General features: G+C 33.4%; 2 protein-coding genes across 4 annotated transcripts in view; one reads left to right on the top strand and one right to left on the bottom strand.

The window, feature by feature from the left end:
* Nucleotides 1-26609, top strand: part of LOC123564619 (FMRFamide receptor-like) — a 212921-nt gene that overhangs the window by 149946 nt on the left and 36366 nt on the right. For all 3 annotated transcript variants that reach the window (XM_053537281.1, XM_053537282.1, XM_045358333.2), the window contains one exon: nt 7004-7059. The gene's annotated coding sequence lies outside the window, so the exon portion shown is untranslated. The remainder of the gene's footprint in view (nt 1-7003; nt 7060-26609) is intronic.
* Nucleotides 403-6178, bottom strand: LOC123531130 (uncharacterized). The gene is made up of 3 exons (XM_053537280.1): nt 5725-6178; nt 3120-4456; nt 403-2464 (listed from the first exon to the last, which is right to left on the bottom strand). The coding sequence occupies exon 2, from the start codon at nt 4454-4456 to the stop codon at nt 3179-3181; it is 1278 nt and encodes a 425-aa protein (XP_053393255.1). The 5' UTR covers nt 5725-6178; the 3' UTR covers nt 403-2464; nt 3120-3178.

Below are 26609 nucleotides of genomic sequence, written 5' to 3'. Positions count from 1 at the left end.
GGTGCGTTTCAAGTCAGTACATAAATCATATGGGCCGTATTTCAATCAACGTCAGAATTAAGTACCACATCAAAAGTTCTGCCGTTAACGTTTGAGGTAATGGTAGACCTGTGCGATAAATGATTGCAACAACCGCACCTCTTAGAAGTTAAACGAAGAAACGGATACAAATGAAAAACTGTTTACAACATGTGCATTTTAATACCTAAGATATTATACATTTGTACATCTGCTTAAATTTTCAGCATAAATGAAAGTGAAGACATCGGCGTTTAACGACTTTTAGCGAAATGCTTATACGTTAGTGACATCAGAAACACGTTAATACAACAAAATGTTGACGTTTACGAATGTAGGGATAACGCAAGACTTAGTGTTTTCGTATTATAACTGTACATCAGAATCCCGAGGGACTGGTTGGTGCCCGAGCTCGGTAGGGCGAGGGTACCAATGTATTCCGGGGGTTTCCGAAGATGTTATAACAAGATAATTAACATGCGCTAACGCTATTCTAGCATAAAACGCTTAAAACTGATAAATGAATACATTGTCACTCAACGTCATTAAAGGGCTAGATTCACTAACTATCAAAATTGGCCTAATATCAGAATAAACTGGAATTTTCAGCAAGTTATCAAAAATATATAAATTTTTGAAATCCGGGGTGATAAACAATATACATTTCCCAAAAAATCTAAAAAAATAAAGTTTTTGGCATGGCTCTGAGTAAAGAAAAACTCAATATAAAATGGGGGTATATGAAATGAAATACCTTTTATTCTTATTTATGTTAGTTTGTTAACAACAAAAGTGACATGTTCACTTTAAGAATTATTGATACTTCCAAACAAAACAAAAATCAAATGTTTTCACTCCTGCGTATATGAAAAAAACAAGGGAGATAACTCTTATTTTCTAGAAATCTGAAATTTTACAAATAAATAGCGATATTTACGATAAATTATGTTTTTCACATTTTGTATTCTAAAATACCATACATAATTGTTTTAACTAATAATATGTAAAAATATGACAGATAAAACTATCAAAAACTACATCTGCTACCATGGAAACAGTCACCTAATTCCTTAATTTTACTGTATTTAAACAGCAGTTACAATAACTACCGTAATAATTTTTTAAAAGGATAGAACTTTTCAAGTCAAAATAAAAGTAATTAATTATTAAAAAGAATTGCATAAATGACATGGAATGGTTACCATAGCAACTACCTTGAAATACAAAATTTCTAATATTCAAATTTTCAGTTGATTTTTTAAAAGCAAACGTTTTAAAAACTGTGCGAACAAGTTAATACATTACTATTTCTATGGAATGCACGCTCAGTGTTATTTCCACAAATACAGAACTTCCAGTACTATGTTGTTATATAGTGTTTGTAATTCTTTTGAGCTGATTATACAGAAACATTTTTAATGTAATCAGTTAAAATATGACTTTTTAATAAATGATCATTTTAACATAAATTAGTTGCTATTACCTTTTCTCAATGACCATCCAGTTTTACATACTAAATGATATACAAGTGTACATTCATATACAGAATATATCCGTACTTAAAGAAGAAAGTTGACTGGATGAACATAGTGAAGGCTACCATGGTTACAAAACATGACTCATACATCCCAATAAAATCTGCTGATGAAAAGTTTTAAAAAGATCAAACATTTAACATTGAGGGACGGCCTAAGTTCTACATAATGTCGGTGCGCTGCAGTTACTCTTCGATACAACTCGCCTCACTTTCCGTCTTAGAGCTATCAATTGGATCTGGTAAATTACTGGCATCAGACAAATGTAATCCCCAGTCACAAACTCCGTACCGATTGATGAAATACCTCGCATAACTCAGGTACCAAACAATTGCAGCCACATGCGCACAAACACCAACAACACGTGCCCCTGCGCGGCATTTGCAATACCACGCCGTCACCTCTGACGCGGTAAATTGTAACCACAACAGGTATGTTCTTGACGAAACGTGACGACTCTGAATTCTTACACGGATAAGATTTGCATTTTCCTTATGCACATAAATATCAGAATCTCCATCAATATATTCTTGTATATAACTTGGACTTAGCCGTAACTGGTATACTCCGCAGGTAAAGGTTCTAAGTTGCTCCTCTGTGAGTTTTTGGAAATAGTCTAAGTCTTCATCATTTACAGCAGACCATTTTGCATTTCCGCGCTCAAACTTATTTTCCTCGACATACGTTTTAAGCATGTTTACTTGAGAACTCAAGTGACACATGTGTGCTGCTAACTGAATGTCACTTTCTTCAAGATTTGCCAAACTTAAAGGAGGTTAATGTTTGTTACAAACCGCACATACTATACGCACATAGTCACCAATATATGGTACTTGACCAGTAGGTAGCACGTGGTCCAGGTATTTCCAAGCTTTGATCCTCGCATTAGCTGACTCTACAACCCATCTTATCTGAAATTAATGTAACAAACTGATAAATACTGTTCGTGTTGATATGATTTTTATTTATGAATACCACTATGAGGAAGGTTGCGATTTCATACGTATACGAGCATGTGAACTCGTATGCGAACGTGAAAAAATGTCCCTTTGTAATTTCAATCAGTTTCCGAAAAGACACAAAACAGATTCTTAAATTTTAAAGTGTATATTTACCTATAACGAGCAAATAGCGGACACTTTTAGCAGATAATATAATACTACTGCACATACTGACATTAGTGTGCAAACTTAATTAGCAGTTCTAAATACACATTTTACATTTACAATACTGGACATTTGACACTTCAAGTGTTAATCTAGCAGCAGGTTTTCTCTACTTATACATCTGTCTAACATATATTAAGGTTTTATCATTCATAGGCGGTGAGCGTATGAAATTAATTTGTTAATCCTTATCATGCTGGACACAATTGATACAGTGTAGATCATGATCAGCCTGCACACCCATGCAGTCTGATCAAGATCTGCTCTGTTTGCCATACAGTCAGTATCTTTTTGGTAAGCACCCCTTTTAACAGTTAATAGTACTGTCAAAACTAACTGATGGACAAGTTCATTATGGAAATTTAGCAGGGTATGGGTTAATAAAATATAAACTTGATACCTTTGTCACCATACGACTTGAATTAGCATCATCTGTTGGCATCTGTTTTGCACCTTTAGTCATGAATGCTGGCATCTCTGCTCGTAAACCGAGATCAAAGAAACAGAATCTCTAAATCCTCGGTCCACAACAAATATATCTTTCTCTTTCACAAAGTTTCTTATGTCCTCCGTATTTGAACGAAGCATGTGATTTAAGATTGCTGCATCATTATTTTTACTGTCAGCAAAGAATGGTCCTACTATGGTAACGAAATACCCAGTTGTTGTCACTACAACCATAGGTTTCACTAACGGTCGACCTTTGTGTATGCTGTATGATCTTCTCTGAAACTTAAAATTGCCACTTTTCTGAATATAAATGTATGTACCGTCTAAAACCAGAATCATCTCATCTTCTTCAGCACCAAATAAGTGTTTTGCAAGAGGTCTTGTATGTTGTGAAATAATAGTATTTCTAGTGATACTTTCAAGTCCAAGATACAAAGGGACAAAACTCCTCATCAGTGCTTGCCTTACAGTCCTAATAGCCCGTCGCACACTTGATTTACTTACCCTGAAAAGTGTTGCTAACAATTTATTAGACATTCCGGACCGTAGTTTTAATAAAAGCAGCCCTACTGATGTCCGACCTGTCCGTGCCGGTGTAGCTTTTACTTTGTCCTTTATGTGTGAGAATAAATCATTGAACTGTTCGAGACTAAGTCCAGTTAGATTTCTCATTTCTTCATCCTTTATATTGTCAAAGTCCAATATGTTTTGTTTCTTACAGCACATTTCTCTCATTTGCTTCAGTAAATTCAGAATAGTTGTTCTATTCATAAACGATTGTTCTGTAACTGGTATATTTCGTAAACACTCTGGTCTAAGCATACATGTTTTTTCTTCAATGTGACTTGGACAGCATCTTGCTCCAGCAGGAATTATAACATTATGATGAAGAAATGCAGCAAATCGGGCAGGTGCCGAAATAACTATAAGTTTAGGTCCTGGTTTCTTGCATGCCAAACACCGTGCATGTGTTTTTGGTGTAGATGGTATATTTAACTTTACCGAAGGTGGACTGGCTGCAGGAACAGATGAATTTGAAGCGGTTGAGTGAAAATCTGCATCCCTGGTAGATTGAGAATCTCTCTTGCTATTGTTTTGCTTAGACTTTGTACATATATCATACGTGTAATACTTGTGTTTACATTTGTTGCATATGATATCTTTTTCTGAACTGAGCTCGATAAATAATGCCTTTCTGACGTATTTCTTCACATCTTTGTTTATAATGCGTCTTTCCTTTGGTTTGGTTCGTTTGTTACACACAACACAGTTGTAGTGTTTCGTCATCTGTAATGAAGCAAAAAAAATCATTGCATTTTCTGATAGAACATGTGTATAAATAAATTCAGAATGGGCAAGATTAATATAACTCCAAATGTACCAGACGTTTTCTTCAATTACTATTAGAAATTATTCCGGGGAATACAACCCCCACCCATTCCAGATGAGCATGCTCTATAATGCCACTCCACAAACTATCCTGAGAATGTGTACCTACACATTCATAAAGAACTTGGTGCTGTGATATATTTATAACAAAAAGGTGAGAACACCAAAACGTTTTTGGATTTTGATGAAGATGTGTAGGTTATCAGTGCTTTTAGAATATATCAAATATTGATGCCTGGTAAGCTTATATAATTTTAGTAACATTTGACTGAAAAAAGAAAACAGAAATGTGAATCACATGACAATAATATGTTACAGATTTTTTTTTACTAAATATAGTCTTCAATGAAACGTCAACAGAAATGCAGTTATTACAGTGTTAGTTTTATCATTTCGCAGTCAGAAAATATGACTGTAATGATCCTTGCATAATTATTTATGGTCATCTTATTCAATAATTCTTGTTCAGCAAACACAACTCTTTTTCAAATGATACCAAAAGACATAGGGTCATAAGGCAAGGAAATATTGCCTATATGTTGATCGGTCGGATACCTTAATTCAGATATTTAACAGTAATAATTAAAACAGCATAGGAGTTGTATCAAGAGCAAGTACTAAAAAGACTGATAGAAAAGCGTTATAAAAAAAATGTTTCACTTCGGATTCGAACTCGGGTTTCCGGATTGCCATCATGCCATCCACTACACTACAGAGGAATTTGTTACGTAACAGTAAATTAATGTACTATTTAAATATAAAATATTATCTAGTAATATTCATTTTACATCTAGCCTACCCCTTTTTTTTCAACGGGCTGCATACTGTTCTAAACGTTATTTCATTTTCGCACTACTATAACGTCATGTCTATGGACTTTGTATGTAACGCAACTAACGTTAAAACCTACTACAAATTGCACGGTACAGTTTGGCACATTTAGTGATACAGAATCCCTTTTCACATTCATCAAAATTCCAACAATGAACTATGTGAATTCAGTTTATACAGCCAAACAATGTGTGGAATTAACTAGCTTTTCAAGCCTGAGATCATTGAATAAGAAGCGATTACGAAAGTCGGAACAAAATGGGGACGAATGTTGTCAACATTTTAGCGTCTGCAAAAAAAAGCAAACGAAAATAATCAAATAAAACGTTACTTACCTTTCTTGTGAATTTGAATTCCTTCAAATATATACTTAATCCATTATCTAACGTATCATTTACACCAGTGGTTCCACTAATAAAACAAAAAAGTTCATTTGTTTATCTATTTTTAGCGTGACGTTTGACAGATTTTCTTCCGTTTCGTACTCCGACTTATTCGCTCCTATTTTCCTACGGGTGGCATTAAGTGTCGTATTTGCTTCTTGCAACAAAATACTTTCTCTGTTTGCATAATTATTTTTTGACCTTTATTCGTCTTAAAATTAATGTTTTGATGTTAAAAACTGCCGAATTTATGAGCCGTTCTCCCGATAGGTTAATAAAAACTGGCAGTTCAAGGTATTAGAAAAAAGTAAAATGCATAATGAGCGCAGGTGTCGACAAACTTAAGATTTTCACAGACTATATATGAATATACAACGAATTTAAACACAAAAAGTAAAAACTGTCGACAGCTGCGCTGATATCTAAATTTTGATGTGAACATGGAAATAACAATAAAAAACTTGAAAATCGCCGATTTGGGGTATGTTTGATACGATATATCTGCTATATTGCAATCAATATTTTGACAACAAATGTCTTATTCGTACAGATTAAGGTATAAAGTAATGAAAAATAGTAATAATTTTGAGACAATAAATACTGTAGTAATTGTCATAATCTTAGGCCAAAACTACGAGTTAGTGAATCTAGCCCTTTCCACGAAATGCGCGGGAATATCTGAGTGTTTGTTTACGTTGACGTCATTTCCTTTTGAATTATCCGTTTTTGGGCCGAATGACGTTTACAGTTTGCCACGGAACGCGCATATATAAAAAGGTGTTTTAACAGCACGTGAGCGCGAGATCTCTGTTAACACACGTTTTCTTTCCTGTGAAACATCCCCGAAAAGTGACAAAAACAGCAATTTTATGCTAGAATATCACAAAATTCACGATTGTTTGCGATTCATCGAGAAATACACGAGTTCTACAGCAACACTTTAGGAGCGCAATATCCAGTAAAGGAACGAGTTTATGTTTTTGACGCAAAGCTAATATTATAGCTTACCCCTGTATACTTTATGATAGTGAGTGATGATGCAGATTTCAGTACTTTTCATGAACGGATGACGAATTTTGTTCTATCTTTCTTGGTTGCGTTCTATGATTTGAAACGGTCTCCTGTCAGAATTTATTTCATAGCTTGTTATTGTTATTGTTATCAAGTAAGAATGTTAAAATCAAAAACTATTTTTTAACAAATACACTTATAATTTTCATTTTTCTTGTAGATATGCAGCGGTATCAATCGTTCTTCCTGAAGAAAGCATTCTGTTGCCCGAAATAGGTAAGAAAATTTACTTCATATTCATATTTAGGCTCAGGCGAAGTTCGTTCCATAGTTTGTCCGTCCATCTGTCCCGTCGTCCGCATTTAGCATGTGTTCACGGTAGCAAGTTCATGTTTTACTTGATTTTTGACCAGACTTGCAAACAATATGAATCGCCGTAAAATTTCGACTTCCTTGGACCATTGACGCCGGAATTATTGTCTCATATATGGCAGGAATTGTTGAATGAAGTCTTGTGTGCATTTTAACCCCTTTCGATGTTCACCAGTGTGGGTTAAATTGTGAGATGGTCCCTGTCTTGTACCAGCTGGATCGCATGGTACACGACGGAGTTATGTTCTCTTGAAATAGCAAGAATAACCGTTGTTACGATTGTGTTCATTTATTTTTGGATGTTCACTAAACTGTATGAGGCGTTAAATGGACAAAGTTTTTAACCAATTGAATAGGTCTTCAAATAGCAAATGTACTGATTTTAAGTGTGTCGATTCTACGCACTTGTAGTTCCATTATGAAAAAAATTATGGTCTGATGTTAGATTTAGAAAAATCTTTTTTCTTGTCTTCATCAAGCCGGATTCGATGCTTATAATTTTAACCACTGTTAGGCACCATTGAAATAGCAAATATTGCTGAGTTGAAGCTTAGCACCAACTTCCCTGTAAAAGGGCGAGCTATGCGAAGAAAGAGTAGCGTCACGACTCAGAAGGTATTGTTTATAGATAACTTTTGATTGCAGAATTTATTCATAGATGAATTTTAAATTTACTTTGCATTGATGTAACCACCCCCTTCCCCATGCCGAGACCAGCTAAACTGAAACCGAAATAGATTGTCTGTACAAAGCATGTGGAACTCTTATCCAGAATTCCATACATATGAAAATCTTATTTGAGTCCCTGTTCACACCAAATATGAATCCTTGTCTCAAGTTCGTAGGTCAAGGTCATTGTTCAAGGTCAAATGATTTAAAGGGAAAGGCAATGTTGTTCTTATGTTAATTCTATCTGCTAGAATTTCTTGAATCATTTAAAGAAGTGAAAAAATTTTCAAAATCAGCTTAAAAATGAAAACGTTGTTAGCATTTAAATATTTAATCAAATTGGGAGCCATTTTGTTTCCATGGCAACAAAAACAAGATAGCGGATATATTAAATTTCTAGATACAAATCTGAACTGTATTTACTTACTTCTGTGATTCAATTTTTCTACCTTTTCAAGCTATAATGAAAGAGATTACCATGTTTTAATTTTACACTCAAGAAACATATAAATAAATCTATTTAAAGGTTATTTGTTAAATAAAGAATTCAGCAGTGTGTAAATGACGCCATAAACACCTCCTTGATCAGCTATTTTCTTAAATTTCAAACTTCCATATCTTTTTCAATAGTTATTCGATTTTAAAAATTATTTCAGTATTATGAAAGCCTTGAGGATGGTTTTCATGTAAAATTATTTATGTCAGGCTTTTCTTGCACTTTAAAGCAATTTATTCGGTTCAAATCTTTGGAATGTATGGTTGATTGTGAAAATAAACATTCACAGGTCCTCCATGTTCGCCTTGTCCGCTTGTTTGATAGACAAGGTCTATTTAAGTATTGAATGAATTGTCTCTCATTCGGATCATCTTTTTAGCACGGTAATAATTCTTAAAGATATTTCGTAACAGTGAAGAATGATACAGAAAATGACTGTATTTAATTAGCACGTAACACAGCAGCTGAATAACCCGTGTGCCAAAAATATAATTGCAGTTAAAGAAAACGCCTAAGCCTTTGATCTGTTACTGCATTGAATTGCACATTAAATATAAATGATTTTAATTCTATTTGCTTTGAGGTTATAATATGGTTCGGTTTATTCTCAAGATGCCAATTGTTTTAAACACTGCCAGTCAGCAGTCTTGCTAGTATTTGAAGAAAGTTTTAGATCCGCGTATTTTTCAGTTTGTTGACAAAGTTGTCTCCGAATTTGCATAATGTCCGATTGTTGACCACAAGGCTACGAATTCCATGTCGTATCTTTGCAAATTATATTACTGACAGTAATCAGCTCTTACAATTACCTCAATACTCGTGTAATTACAATAAGTCAGCGACACTCTCAAATAGGTTGCTTTCCAGAAAGTGTGAACTCATGAATCTAATTGTAGTGAAAATTGTAAACTTGGGAATGAATACATTTATTTATCTTATTTTTAATTACGATTGTTGTTTTTTTTTCATTCGTTTGGAGCATTTAACCTTAGAACTGCAGCATTATTAGAAAATAATATATGTTTTCTCTTTTTGATTGTTATAGATAAAAACTGATCAACATGTTAACGAGAATCTTTATTATTTAAACAATTATTCGCAGACATTTTTTGATACAAAATGACTGCAGTATGAACGTTTTAGATGTTCTCTATTCTAAGGTATGCTGTATAAAATATATTGCTTACCTGATACTTAATTTTTATTGACAAGAAAATCGTAAAATTAAATTAATTGTTAAAACATGAAAAGTCAGTAAATATTTGAACGTATGATAATGCAGCAATCGGTTCAAAAGCTATTATAACCTGTTGTTTTATAATCGTGTTTCTTGCCAAAACGAATAAAGATGTTCGACGTTTGTGTAATTAATATCAAATACCTCACGCATTTCTAGTCTTACTGACATTGTGATGGCTGGTAATGTCAGCAGTACAAGTGAAAGAAGACAGCATGAGTGAAGATGTTGTGATAGATATGCAAATTCATACTTCTAATGATAATATAATGATTGGTAAAATAATCGATGAAATCAAACTGCTTTCAGTCTTATATTATTTGTCCAAATAATTGCGATAACATATAGAGACTAATGGTACACAGATTGTATGCCTCTAGCTTTACCATTTCAACCCGTATTAAGTAGCTACAACCCTTATCAACTGAACATCTTTCGTGGTCCGTTTTGAAAATGGCACATGAATCCTTTAAACTAAAAAAAGAACTAGCTATAGGATACTGGAACAATATGACATTGGTTCAGATGCATAATCACATCTTATTTCAGTACATCACAGTTAAACATGATTAAATGTGCTCCCAATGTTTTTAGTAGTGGTTTGTGAAATGATGAAACATTTCATGCCTCAGAGGTCGACCTTCTTCAGCTTCAGTAAATTCACTCAGACGTACAATAATTGAACGGTTTCTGATCTAAATGGGAACTGTGCGTGCTCCCCTCTGGCATCTTACCTTACTAATCACTGTTCTTGTTTTATTGAATGCATTTTGTGAGCCCCAGGTATATATTTCTTCATCAAGTTTGACTTTATTACCAATTTTCACATTTTCCAAACTGGCTGAAACTACTTTTGAGCCAATGACGATAATCAGCTTGTCCAGTTTAGGTATTTGTTTTCATTTTTTATCATAGACCATCAAATTCGAATGCAGCATTTCAGAACATGAAATGGAGACTATTGTTTTCTTTATCATAGCAATATGGTTTATTTTTTGTAGCACTGTAATAAAAGCCTTCCCAGATTTTTCTGGAAGTTTACTGAGAAATTGTCAAATTACAAAAAAAAATGTCTAAATAGCTTTTTTTCATTTAACGAAATTCCGTCCTAGATATTTCGGCGAGATATAGTGTGACTGAAGTACAGATGCAAACTCGTTTTTCCTTTGCCATAATTAAACAGTTTTTTATTGCACGAATACATATTAAATCTTAAAACGAATACAAGAAATGTTGAAATGCAATTATGCAATATTAATAGGGGTTTACTCGGTGTAATATCGAGCAGTTAATTTGTTTATACAGTGTGCACTACTGCATATTATTGCAGAAGTATTCGTTTTTGTATAGAATACAATTTCCGGACTGATAATTAGAGTAGTTGAACAAGTGCTCGACGTAAAATCATTGCATCTGATACGCTTATCTTTCGCTATATACTATCCAAACTAGAGATATCCAAATATATGAGCGAAACAAAAGCAGAGATACATATATTTGATAAATAATACAAAAAATACTTTAATAAACAACAGTACTTGCGGTGTTTTTATTCATCGCCTTATTTCCACAATACCGCAAGTCCACTGTAGACAAAAGTGAGATTTTAGTGTCATTAGGTATGAATGTGTCTATGACCTCTGTATGATGGTAAATTTGTGACCTTGAAGAACTAACATGAACAGGCTAAACTTTAATTCGACAAGGCTTTAAGTAGTGTAAAGTCATTGACACCCAAATCTTTAAACGTCGTTTCCAAAACCAATCAAAAAGCTAGTTACGACATTGTGGAAATAAGGCGACGAATTGTTAAGACATTTTCGTTATTATTATATTATGTTTTAGTAGTCTGTTATAACTCTACTAAAGAGTAGCAAAGAACATGTATATATAGAATTTTATTATGTCTTTAATATTGATTTGTGTACTTTGAAGGATTATTAAAGGAAATATATTTTGCTGCTGTGAAAAGTCAGTAACTTGAACTTTTATTATGCAATGGATTTAAATGAACTTCTCTAGAAGACAAATTTATTAGGGGAAAAAATGAAAAGGGGAAGGAGAAGCATTATTCTTCGCCAAATACTATGTCGACGTATTGGCGTTTTATGAGTTTTTTTTGCGTGCAGATTATACCATTTAAGAGTTACACCGTTTTAAATTTATATGGAGAATGGACAAAAAGCAGTATGTTTAACTATGGAATTTTTTAAGTTTGATAGTTAATTTCAACATTCGACTTATATAGTATAATTTCAAAATGTATGTCACTGCTACACACTGCAGTAATTTTTTATTGGTACTTTTCAGGCTCGTAATGCTTTTGTTTGGTCGCTCCATTTTTCATTATGCACATAAAATATAATAATTTCTTGTTATCCTTTCTTCAAATAATAATTTGCTCTAATATTTGTGAAAGGTTTGAAATAGACAATTTTAGTTAAAAGTGAGCGAGCGTTCTGTGTCTACTGAAATATTGTTGTGCTTTGTTCCAGCTTCTATATTCATTAAATCAGTGCTGTCGTTTGTGTTATACATTTTTGAAATAAACATAAATTAGATTGTGGGCATTCAGCGTATATTATAGACTCATTTTTGCATTTCACAATTTTTGTAATGTATACGCATTCATCAAGATGCAATTAATAATTACTTGTTTACGTAGCTCAGGCGTTAATCGCATACGGTCATTAACATGATTCAATATTCGCTAACTAGTAAATTAGGTTTGATGCTAATTAGCATATTTGGTAAACACTTGTTAAATTGGAGAGTTAGCTGACGAACTAACCGAATAATATAAGAATGTTAAGAATTCAGCGGTCAGTGTAGGAATTTTGTTTTACAAGAGAGAATTATAAAAGGGGACATCGGTAAAAGGATGAACATTTAAATCAGTGGCACACACAGCTGCACAGTGACTGCTGTTTGCAAATAAGAAACAAATTGCAGGAAATATCAACCATATACTGTAGCAGGCAGCACTTCAGTAACTAGCATTAATGTTTGAAAACGGATCAGTAAAAACGAAAAATAGGTAAGGAAACAGAGGTTAATATGTTAATATATTCATCTTAAATGTGGTGTGTTAAGTGGAGCTCGATGATATGAAATTATAGTGTATGAAATATTTTTAAATTTTCTTATCGCTTCTAGTATATTTGTTTATTGTTTTGGCGTATAAGTGCTTTTGAAGGTAGAACTACAATAGGAGTATCTTTGCAAACAGAACAATTTATCTGATAAACAAATAAACGGATATAATTCTATTAGTAATTTGTTAATTGAAATATTTTGTTAACTGACCTTTTTATTGTGATGAAAAATATCCTTCTGAGCGAAAACTGCTTGTTCAGGGTAATGACACTTTTAAGGTCTAGTGTGCATTCCTGCGTCTTGTAGAAATGACGCCATGTTAATAGACAGCGCACTGTGTTCACCTCGAAAATTAATCTCTCTGACAAACAGTGAAAATTCTATAACTTACATGAGTCAGTTTTGGAGATATATTTGTTTATGCATTGTTTTGCGAATAGATGAGCCAAATCACGTTAGCACATAAATCACTTTATCTTATCTGTATATACGCAGTGAAACACATTTTATTTTATTTGTATAGTATTACCTCATGTTACTCAAATAGGTTATCGGCTTGATATCGTAATTCAAATAGGCAGTAATGATACTTTTGGATTACTTACATGGTAGGTAGCTTTTTATGGTTGAACCTTTCTGCTTCAGTCATTGGATATATTTTCAAAACAGAAACTATTTCATTTTTAAAAGAATTGACCTACCTCTTGACACATGTACCTGACTGAGATTTTTTAAGCATTTTATCTGTCATTCGTCCAAGATAATTAATTACCCGATTTTTTCGAAGAAAAGTTCGATTTCTTTCAGATCATTTTATTATGTATTTGAGTGTCAAAAGATTTGTACAAAGAGTCATACTGATTATCTTGCTTTTCTTAATCATATTCGAAATTTACCTTTCTAAAATCTTTAACTCTTGACACCAAAATAAGCAAATAAAATTGTCAGACAACTTTATTATCTGTTAAGATGTAGGCTGAATCTTGCATTCGCAGTAAATAGTGAGAATTCCCGCCTCATGTTTTCTGAAATTGATAGGTGATGATTATGTCAGTATGGGTTAAGCATTCTTAGATTTGAACAAGTATATTTTCACAGAATATTTAGTTACCATACCGTATCATCTTTTTGACATGGATGTCAAATTCATCAATCAGTTTTATCTCCGTTTTGAGTTTTGAGTTTCCATGCTCATTCTTATCCTTTTCTTCAGTACACTCATCATTTAAACAGAAGAAAGAAGTCGAATACTTACTTAATGTTCATATATCACCTTTTATAATTATTTGCTTATTCACAATTTACAGTGAATCGCGAATGATTAACTAATCTTAAAGGGCTTTAATGGCTTTGTTTAAAATGCGACTGCCATGTTTTTGTTACGAACATAAAATATATTAATTTCAGGCTATTTTTTATTTTCTGTAGTTATTCTTATATCATATATTTTTTTATAAGTTATGAATTTTTATGAACGTAGTTGAGAATAATATTGAATTCATTCTAAGACTTTCTGTTCTATGATGGTATATAGTTATGTACAACATTAAATGTTTATGTGTTTTTCTTACTATGTAACTACATGTATGTATATTCTTGATTTGGACAGCTATTGTCTTTGTTTTAATACAAAATTTAAAACATCATGGAGCTTTAAAAACACTTTAAAGGAAGAGGGAATTCAGTCCGTGAAGACATTAAAAAATGCACGTGAGTTTATCATAATACTTATAAAGCTCTGCCGTGTATGTCCTTGTACCTTTTTAAAGTATTTAAAGCGTCACAGTCTCGATAAATGTTTTCAGTTTATGAACTGTTTCTAGAGAATATTGTGCAATCCATACAAATATAATATCTAAGATAAATTGTTTAAAACGCAAAATCAATTAAATATCAATTAAAACGCTTGCATTCAAATATACCATGTTTTTAAGACCAGTAGTTTCAAAAAGCAAAATCCATTAAGTATTGATTAAAATGCTTGTATTCAAGTATACCATTGTTTCATAAATTTGCTTCCGGCTTACACGTTGGTGTATAAACAATATTTGGAAATCTGTTTCGCCATAAGTTACTATAAGTTTTTAAAGCTACTTTTTATGAATATTGTTATCTCACTTTTTATAAAATTATAAGATAATGAGGTGAATATCCAAGTTTATGTACCTGACCAGAAGCTGATAGGCCGAGGTGAATATTATCCTAGGCAGGTTTATAGACTTTAATATTTACCGATATAATCATACAGTAAGTATTCTATTTTAAGACTTCACTGAAAAAAGCAGCGTGGTTAGTATCTGGTGAAAATTAATTCTAGATCTTTAAGACAGACAACCCACCTATATCAATATTAATTTAGAATATTTTCTCAGACAGCCTAGAAAGACCGGAAAGATAATGTTCAGAAGATGAAATTTAATATTTATATAACCAATGACATTTAAAATATTAATGAAAACATGTTCTATACACGGAAAACAAATTTGTTTACAAGATTATCTTTTCATATTTTACGAATCCTCGTGTGCCAAGTTACCGACAAATGGTATGTCAAAAAATATTGTTTATGTTTCATTTCATTAATTTTTCGGTATGAAAAAATTGGATTAAACACACAACAACAAATACTTTAATAAAGAAGAAGTGTGCTTATCTTCCAAAACAAAACTTCCTCCCTGCCTTATCTATCAAGCGTGAATTTCTTGCATTTCTGTTATGCAAAAACTCTATCATTTTGTACTTTTTGGGTTTGTAATTTGCGCGTATTTAAAGCAAAATATATAAATTTGCCATAAAATGTGTTTTCGGGAAGATAAATTGGAATAAAATTGACATTTCGATCAGCCTTACCTGAGGGATTTATATCGAATACACAAGGTTACTTTGAAATTATCTTAGATATTAAACAAACGTACTAAAAATTCCTTGAGATGTGATAAAAACTGATAAAAGTGCCAGAAAAACTTTAAGCTTTTGCGTTGAATATCAGTTAGTAATTTGGGATATTGAAAAGTGATTTTTTATTTATCGACAGTATGCATTACCAGGGTAGGAACTTCATCATATCTTATGAAAGAGAACAACTGCAGATATCACTAATACTTCGTTCTGAAAAGACCCATTTTCAGTTTTGACTGCAGATATCAATTATTTGGTAAATCTACTTTAGTTTTTATTTTGTCACATGATATATTTACAATAAGGATGACTAGGACGAGATATTTTTCAGGGTCTATCTATTTTCAGTTTATAATGTAGTTATCATCTCGCGTGTTTACAGTAGAGGGTTTTTAGATAAAAAAAAAAAAAAAAAAAAAAAAAGGAGTATTCCGTGTCCGAGCGGTTAAGATCGCTGACTTGAATTATTTCAGATTACTTGTATAACCCCGCCAAATAATATCATGACTTATTGGTTGTTTACTAGTCTATAAATTATATACTTTTATACCTCATCTGCTTTATTTCAAATTGAGTGCTTTATATTTATTTTGTAATCACAGGATCGGGAGTTCTACCGATAAAATGCTTTCTCCTCTCCTTTTACTCCCTTCATATGACACTAAATTTTTATAATTGCATTACATTGTTAAATGTTTACTGTTTCTCAGGCTGAACAAAGACATTTGATGTTCAAAAAGCAGCCCCAACTTTAGAAGATTTTGTCTTAATTAATATACAGTCATAATCAGCACATGTTAACATGTTCATTAAAAAAAAAACGAATGTTATCGCATACTTAGCTTTTTATTACTTAGGACCTCCCATACTGAAGGAAAGCAGCTTGAGGTACTGATAGATATCTGTCTATAAATAACATCTTTCCGAAAATAAGAAACAAAAACATTCGATCCCTGAGTGAAATTCAGCATGATGAAAGTTTTTAATCTATCAAGAAGCTTCCCAAAAAGTACTTATAAATGAACAAGAACGTTTCTTATTTGTATCGGATTATACTGCAGGATCGACGTTTTAATATTTACTTCATGGAACTCCCGGTGTTAAACCCATCTATTTATTTCAAAGAAGTTTGGCTCCAAATGTAGCCCAAACTTACAACTCAAAACACATTAAGTATAGTTATATGGGCTTAAACAACAGTTTAACACGATCATCTCTAGACGGTACAACTTCCATTAATAGTTCCCTTAGGAAAATGCTTTGAAGGCACGGAACAAAAGCAGTCATCAATATTTTCAAATTTATTTTGAAATTCCTAGACATTTTCACTTATGATTGAAGTGTTGTCTAGAAATAGTTTTGCATATTTTGCTCAGTAATGTCGAATTTAGCAACTGTAAAAGTCTGTGAATTGTTTATACACAAGTATATCTGAATTGACATTCAATTAACATAGTCAGATGATATTTTCTATCATTTTCACATCCAGTTTTGATTATCTTGATAACAGAAAAAGTACAAGTTTGGCTGAGTTTGAGTAGTGTTTCGAATTTGCCTGATTATGACAATTGTATTTGCCTCTCTAATACTTTAAGTATTTGTACACATCTTATGAATCTGAAGTTAGTCTAACTCAAACATACTATATTCAATTATCAGATGTTCCTGTGAATAGAAGTTCGCATTTTATATTATTGCATTATTGTGTAAACATAAAAACAATACCCTAGATGGACTGGTTAACATAGATTTGTATTGCCGACTGTCAGTGAAACGTTTAAAATTTGTAATTTATGAGTAAAATAAAATCGTGAGTTTGTTTATCTCGTTAATCATTTAAACTAAATATTTTTCAATATCAGATTAATTCATTCAGGTAACATATTAACAAACAGTTTGGTATGTAATGTCTTAAGACATATGTCAGAATGACATTTTTGACAAATGCAGATCGATTTATTAAATAATGAAGCCGTAATGAACAGTCTACTGGATGTATCTTGTTACGTTTGCATGAACATCAATCAGCCTTTTTCTCTCTTTAATTGTCTGTCACCTTTCAGAATAAATGCATATGCGGTTTGAATTTCCGTTTGGTTTTGAATATGTAGAATATAGCCTGTAGTTTTGATTTTTTTTTTTAATTTTTCATTTTTATATAGAATCTGGCGGCAGAACATTTTGATTTGTATTCAGCTGATAGAAATAATATGTCTAGGTATTTATTAATGTATTTATGTGTTATGCTTATTGCTTTAGTACCAGCTGCTAACATCTATTACACTTGGGTAGAAAAAGAAAAAAGGCGATAAGTTAAGTCGTAAAACTTATTTATCTTTGATACCTTTATATACCATGGAACTATGAAAGTCAAATTACATCAATCTTTTTGAGATAACGAGATGTGTTGTCTAAAATACATTGAATTTAGGTGTTTTGAAATAGTGGTAGGAAGGGCAAATAACTTTGTTGCTTCCGAGCTTTGTAGAATCAGAACATTTCGCCGCGCAGTCCATGGCCTTCAGTATGTTCGGTAATGATACATAATACTTACTTGTGTAAAAGTTTTTTTTCTTTGAAACCGTCGGCGAATGATTGCAAAAATATGTACAAGAACATTACGTTTACATGTATTGTGTCAATAGCATAGAATCATTAATGTTTATAGTGATAGTTTTGCAAATGTTTTTCAAACCGTTTTGATAAATTTCGTTAAAAGGTTTTCAAACTAGCATCATACATGTTTTAACCTTTGGGATCACAGTGATCAAAACTAGTGTTTAAATGTCGTTTTTGTCTCGATTAGGTATATAAAAAGTATTTAAAAAGGCAATGCTTCTTCGAAAGCTCCTAATTCTAGTTGCCTGTGAAAATTATGAAACACTTTTGAAATTTATTGCCTTCGAAATATTTGTCTTTAAAAGCTCACCTTTTTACTCTTTTTTGTAGAAAACATGATATTTATGTAAATTTTTATGTGATGTTTAGAATATTTGGTAGACGTGAAGAATAATACAGAAAATGATTGCATGCGATTTGTACTGCATCAACAGCTAATTATTTCAAAAGTTGCTGAGTATAACTCGTGTGCCAAAATACAATTATAATTTATGGAAAAAACATAACCCTCTGGTCTATGACTGCGTTCTCTTGCACATTCATTTCGTTCAACTTTAATGTTTCTTTTTCTGCTTTAAATTAATGCATGGACACGTTAGTTTCATAGCAACACCCTGTTTCAAGTTATAAACTGATCAACACTGTTACTAATATCTGACCACATCTTTAGATATATTTGCGTCTTTTCCGTTGTTAATTTGTTGGCAACATTGTCACAAGATTTGCATACTGTCCGGTTATTTACCGCCTCACTTAGTATACCATGTCGTGTCTCCGAAAATTATATTACTGGCCATAAATATCTTTAAATTACATCAATACCAATTCACTTATTACAAGTCAGTGACACTTTCAAATCGGTTGCTTTCTGGAAGGTTAAAGAGGTTATGAGAATTTACATAAGGTCCATAAGTTTGTTTCATTATTGAAAATTTGCTTTTCATGTTTAGTCTTCACGGCAACCTTATCGTGATTACTTATGTATCATATTGCAATAGAATTACTATTTTGCATTATTAATCTCTTTGCTGCTCTTGATTCTGCTATTGATAAAGTTAGGCATATTTATGACATATGATAATTGCACTTTTTATGCCCCCTTTGAAAAAGGAGGGGTATATTGTTTTGCAGACGTCGGTCGGTAGATCGGTCGGTCTGTCGGTGGGTCGGTCGGTTGGAATGTAGACCTATCCGTTTCCGGATGATAACTCAAGAACGCTTGGGTCTAGGATCATGAAAGTAGATAGGGAGGTTGGTAATCACCTGCAGATGACCCCTATTGATTTTGAGGTCAGTATGTCAAAGGTCAAGGTCACAGTGACCCTGAATAGTAAAACGGTTTCCGGATGATAACTCAAGAACACTTGGGCCTGGGATCATGAACGTTAATAGGGAGGTTGGTAATGACCAGCAGATGACCCCTATTGATTTTGAGGTCAGTATGTTAAAGGTCAAGGACACAGTGACCCTGAACAGTAAAACGGTTTCCGGATGATATCTCAAGAACACTTGGGCCTAGGATCATGAAAGTTGATAGGGAGGTTGGTCATGACCAGCAAATGACCCCTATTGATTTTGAGGTCAGTATGTCAAAGGTCAAGGTCACAGTGACCCTGAACAGTAAAACAGTTCCCGGATGATAACTCAAGAACGCTTAGGCCTAGGGTCACGAAAGTTGACAGGGAGGTTGGTCATGACCAGCAGGTGACCCCTATTGATTTTGAGGTCAGTATGTCAAAGGTCAAGGTCACAGTGACCAGAAACAGTAAAATGGTTTCCAGGCAATAACTCAAGAACGCTTGGGCTTAGTGTCAGAAAAATTAATAGTTAGGTTGGCCATGACCAGCAGATGACCCCTATTGATTTTGAGGTCATTAGGTCAAAGGTCAAGGTCACATTGGCCAGGAACAGTTAAATGGTTTCTGATCTTTTTGTCCAAAACCATAGGGCATAGGGCTTTGATATTTGGTATGTAGCAAAATCTAGTGGTCCTCCACCAAGATTATTCAGATTATTTCCCTGGAGTCAAATATGGCCCCACCCCTAGGGTCACATGGTTTATATAGACTTATATAGGGAAAAAAATGAAAACCTCTCGTCCAAAACCACAGGGCCTAGGGCTTTGATATTTTGTATATGACATCATCTAGTGATCCTCTACTAAGATTATTCAAATTATTCCCCTAGGGTCAAATATGGCTCCGCCCTGGGAGTCACATGGTTTACATATACTTATATAGGGAAAAACTTTGAAAATCTTCTTGTCCAAACCGCAAAGTCTATGGCTTTGGTATTTTGTAATGTAGCATCATTTAGTGGTTCTCTACCAAGTTTGTTCAAGTTATCCCTCTCGGGTCAAATATGGCCCTGCCTCAGAGGTCAAATGGTTCATATAGACTTATATAGGGAAAAACTTAGAATCCATGTCATGTCCATAACTTACATCATTCAAATTTGGACCACATGTATAGTTTTGAGTGGCAAAACGAACCTTGACATGAGTTGACCTTGATCTTGACCTAGTGACCTACTTTCACATTTCTGTACCTACAGCCTTCAAATTTGGACCACATGCATAGGTTTGTGTACTGAAAAAAAACTTTGACCTTGTTTTTGACCTAGTGACCTACTTTCACATTTTTGAAGGTACAGGTTTCAAATTTGGACCACATGCATAGTTTTTTGTTCCAAAATAAAATTTGACCTCGATTTTGACCTACTGACCTAGTTTCACATTTCTCAAGCTACAGCCTTCAAATTTGAACCACAAGCGTACTTTTGTGTACTGAAATGAACTTTGATCTTGTTTTTGACCTAGTGACCTACTTTCACATTTCTGAAGGTACAGGCTTCAAATTTTGACCACTTGCATAGTTTTGTGTTCCGAAATAAAATTTGACCTTGATTTTGACCTAGTGACCTACTTTCACATTTCTCAAGCTACAGCCTTCAAATTTGAACCACATGCATAGTTTTGTGTACCAAAATGAACTTTGATCTTAAGATTGACCTAGTGACCTACTTTCACATTTTTGAAGGTACAGGCTTCAAATTTGGACTGCGTGCATATTTTTGTGTTCTGAATTGAAATTTTACATTGATTTTTATCTATTACCTAATTTCACATTTCTCAAGCTACAGCCTCCAAATTTGAAGCACATGCATAGTTCTGTTTACCGAAATGAACTTTACCTTTAAATTGATCTAGTGACCTGCTTTCACATTTCTCAAGCCACCGCTTTCAAATTTGGACCACATACACATTGTTTTGTACCTAAATGAAATTTGACTTTGATTTTGACCTTGAGCTATTCTTGAAATTTGGAACATTCAAAAATGGCTCAGTGGATGGCGCCAAGATCAATCTGTAATCTCTCGTTAGGTTAATAGGTTAAAGGTCAAGGTCAGATTAAACCAGAATGGTAGTACTTTCGTTTACAGTAAGCATATAATTTCTGTTCCTTGTGCAATTACTAAATGCATCAAGGGGGGCATTTCGTGTTCGACGAGCTCTTGTTTATAGATTAAATTTTGTTAATTACATTTGATAAAATCAACCACATTCTAATATATCAGTCCGGTTGTATTGGCTTTATTTTGCATTTAACATTTTTATATCGGATTTTCTCTGATATTATGATAAGTGATTCAGACAGTATTTGCTTATAAAAATGACATTTCAAAATCATACAATTATTATGACCGATAGGTTTGGTAAGGACGCCACGATAGTTTCCATTTAGGTTTGATCAAAAATGGTAGTGCTGGTCTCAGTGGAATTATGTTGCTTATAGAATATTGATTGGATAATCAAAGCAATATTAATAGTTCTTAGTAAGTCTCAGTATTGGCAATTGAAATAACGCTTACGTAATATATTAAGGTAGTGAACCCGTAATGAAAATCGGCAATTTCCGTGGGATTACGTATCACCCGTACGCGATTTCGGAAACCTTCGGCCATATTAGAAAATGAGATTTCGTAGGAACCGGAGAATGCCAAAGTCGCATTCGGAGAATACGGAAACGAACGGAAATAACCGATTGTTATTACGGGTCCACTACCTTATATCTATTTGTTTTATCTTTAAGCAGATATTTCGTATGGCAGTAGATTTGTGTCTATGTTCGATTTTTATATTATGTTCAATAATTGCACAAGTATGCGTTAAGTTGTTTATATTAGAAGTTTGTACCACAAATGTTTTCGATTATTGAACGCATATAAACAGTAATGTATCAAATATGTCTTCAATTATTGGACATATAAAAATAGTTAAATACAAAGTCTGTGCGATAATCAAGTACATTTTGTTTTTATCATCGAACGAATTCGAACGTAACACGAAAATAATTATTTGTATGAAATAATCGAACAGAAATATTAACAATTAAACGCAGTATGTGTCCGATTATTGAACATAATATAAAAATCGAACATAGACACAAATCTACTGCCATAATTTCGGTATTAATATATCATTAAAGGCTATAAAAGCAACATTGTTTTGTTCTCTCTACACTTAGGCTGGCAGGATGCATGGTATAATTGCTCTTCTCTGTTCTTCTCATTTTTGATTGTATTGGAAAAGAAGCTGTTAAACTTATATAAAAAACATAAAATTTGAGAATAAATCGGCTCATCACAATATTCTTACGGCGTAATATTGTAAATCATCTTCTTGCTTGCCAAAACGAATAAGAGCCGTGCCATGGGAAAACCAACATAGTGGGTGTGCGACCAGCATGGATCCAGACCAGCCTGCGCATCCGCGCAGTCTGGTCAGGCTCCATGCTGGTCGCTTTTAAAGCCTATTGGAATTGGAGAAACTGTTAGCGAACAGCATGGATCCTGACCAGACTGCGCGGATGCGCAGGCTGGTCTGGATCCATGCTGGTCGCACACTTACTATGTTGGTTTTCCCATGGCACGGCTCACGAATAAAGATATTTCAAAGTTTATGTAATTAATAATAACATACCCCACGCATCTCAAGTCTTTCACAGAATGATTGCTGATTAGGACACTGACACAGGTGAAACAGAGTAACAACAATAAATTGAAGGTGATGAATACGTAGTCTAAGTGATGATTTATATATAGATACTCTTACACTTCTACTTTTAGCAAGCACCAATCTTTTGAGTTGTTGGAATCAAAACTGAACTAGTTACAAGACACTGTTGTTGGAAAGAAATATCATGAGAAATACATCATGAACTTTTTTCAGGTGGTATTGCGATGAAAAAAGAAACAGAAACTTGGTTATACTGACATTGAGTTAAGAATGATAGTAATTCTCATATCCCATATTCCATTTTGATTATTAATTGTAATTATCTATTATAAATAACTATTTTGAAATATTGATTTTAAAATGTGGAATGGAAATTATTGTAATCCGTAGAAGATCAGATTATATAAACTTTTTGATGTGACACAGAAGTTAAGGTCAACCACACCTAATGTATTTACGTGTTGTCGGTATTGTACAGGATAATTTACATTTCAAATGCGAAGACAGTTTTACGTTCAAACGAAGTTCGTTTCTACATACTTGATTAAGATATAACGTGACCGCATTACAGATGCAAAATTCATTGCTCATTTGCCCTATTAAACATTTCTGATTACATGCATTCAATGTAAAGAATGAAAGAAAAATGTGGAAATACAATCATGCAATAATTAACAACACTTTACCCGCTGTTAGATCAAAGAAATACAGTTGTCTTTGACATATCGTAAATACTTTGTGCGATATTGCAGAAGCATGCGTTGTTTTGTAGATAATGCAATTTCCAAACAGATTTTATTTTCATTAGTTTTTTGCCTCTCACGTTTTTTTTTGTTTCTCACCATCAATCAGGGAATTTAGGAAATTGAAAACTGTATTTGAAATATTGAGCTTGTAAATAACGACAGTAGATCATGCAGTATTTATTAATGTTTTGAGACTTAAATACAGAGGTAGACTTAAAATTGCTGAAATTTCTGTTTGTATGAACAAATACCGTGATTATGAGAAAATAGAAATTGGCTTGTGGATTTAAGATAAGACATATTTTGCGAGCTTACATTACACTACCAACGGTGACCTTCAGTTTGACTAATAATATTTCAGCACCTAGTCTACATTACCAGTACGTTATATCCACTCTCTAAAACAGATGGATGGTTAAATTTAATGTACTGATGAATTTCCTCCTCTAGTATTCATAAAAATAAATTATGTTCAGGTTGTATGAAATATAAAGAATTTGATATTAATAATTCTGTAACCAAGTGTGTTCATTTTCATTGTATTGTTGTTTTTTTTTTTGTTTTTTTTTGTACGAATCCTGTCTGCGCAAAGTAAACAGTCGTATTCCTTCAGCTTCACTTGTGCCAATCAATTTGCACAAAACAAAATCAAAAGATTTTTGTACGATATTAGGTAATTATTCACTTCAAAGCATTTTCTGAAAAGAGAATTAATGAAACAGCAAGGTTAATGCTTTTGAAATCATGTGTCAATGTAGCCTTTCTTCCAACAGACCTAAATGGCACTTTCAGATAGGGTTAATTAATTTCCTATAAATGACGTTATATACATTATTCAGATTTTTTTCCTAAAGAGACTGGTTTTATGGTCTGGGTGTGCTTGACTTTTTTCTCCAGAGTGACAGTTTTCAAACTGCTAATGATCAAATAATTAGTTAATTAGAACAACTTCGTTCCTGGCTTTTTACGGAGCCAATAGAAATGATTCAGCACAGTATCATTCGGCTGGTCTTAAACAAGAGAGGGCACTCAGATTTACTTTTGTCCGTTCGCCTGTCCGTCCAGCCGTCTGCTGGACAAAATAAAGCATCGCATGATATCATTCAGCATTTGAAGATGTACTCCTGGTTGTTTTTAGAATTTTACACAGTAACACCAATTTGTATCGCCGTACGTGTCTCAAACATTGCAATCATTTTCTTGCTCTTTGTTTGTATTACTGTCAGTTTCTTGTACTTTAGGCACTTGTAATAATATCCAGCAAACATTACTGTTCAAGTTTGATTTCATAACAGTGAAGATTACTTAGTGTAGCATAATGCTAATCAACAATTATCACATAGCCATACAGTAAATATGAAATGGGGGTGGGGGAAGGGCTTTATCTTATTGATATACACTCAACAAAATTCCTAATTGGTCAGTTTATATTGTATTACTGTTTTGTTAATAATGCATGTATTCACACGAACTTTCACCTACCGACATTTGAATAGATACTGCAGCTAATTATTGATTTATTTTTGGCGACTCACAGCCAAGGTAACCGCATTAGGCGTTTTGACTAACATTACATATTTTGCACGTGCAGGGCATGTGCACCAACATGCACGTGTTCGTTTACACTTTTGGCATTACTGACGAAAGTCCTACTAGAAAAACACATATCATGGTGAAATTAACACAAAAGCAACGCGATCGAGCTGTCGGAATGTTGCTCGCCGGGACACATTTACGACACGTGTGTAATTATTTTTGCAATTTCAAAAGAACTTTGATGTACTTTGTTTGTAGCTGTTACTTTGATGGTTATTCCCATTTTAACCTTATTTCCGTTTACAAGAACCTTCAATCGTTGGTTATCTACAATCCACGCTCTTTTGGCAAAATTTAACCCAAGGACAATTCATTGAAGTGACCGATTTTGAGTTTTGTTGTAAAATTCCGACAGCCCAGGAGCGTTGCTCTTGTGTCAATTTCACAATGATATGTGTTTTTCTAGTAGGACTTTCGTCAGTAATGCCAAAAACGTTCACTAACAAGTGCATGTTGGTGCGCATGCCCTGCACGTGCAAAATATGCAATATTCGTCAAAACGCCTAATGCGGTTACGCTGGCCGTGAGTCGGCCAAAAATAAATCAATAATTATCTGCAGTACCTATTCAAATGTCGGTATGTGAAATTTCTTGTAAATACAAATGCATTATTAACAAAATAGTAATACAATATAAACTGACCAATTAGGAATTTTGTTAAGTGTATATCTAATTGTATATAGCCTAATAAATTGCACTATCATACTGAAACGGAATTAAACAGTCGTACGTTGCTTTCTCTTCTGTTTCATCATTTGAGCCGTGCCATGGGAAAACCAACATAGTGGCTTTGCGACCAGCATGGATCCAGACCAGCCTGCGCATCCGCGCAGTCTGGTCAGGCTCCATGCTGTTCGCTTTTAAAGCCTATTGGAATTGGAGAAACTGTTAGCGAACAGCATGGATCCTGACCAGACTGCGCGGATGCGCAGGCTGGTCTGGATCCATGCTGGTCGCAAACCCACTATGTTGGTTTTGTCATGGCACGGCTCATTTATTATGATGCAGTTTATAATTATTTTGATATACAGTAATCGAGTTGTATGCATAACTCAATATTCGCCCGGAATACTAAATTGA

Source organism: Mercenaria mercenaria, chromosome 2 (assembly GCF_021730395.1).
Source record: "Mercenaria mercenaria strain notata chromosome 2, MADL_Memer_1, whole genome shotgun sequence".
Lineage (NCBI taxonomy): Eukaryota > Metazoa > Mollusca > Bivalvia > Venerida > Veneridae > Mercenaria > Mercenaria mercenaria.
This window is presented reverse-complemented; position numbering and strand designations above follow the sequence as displayed.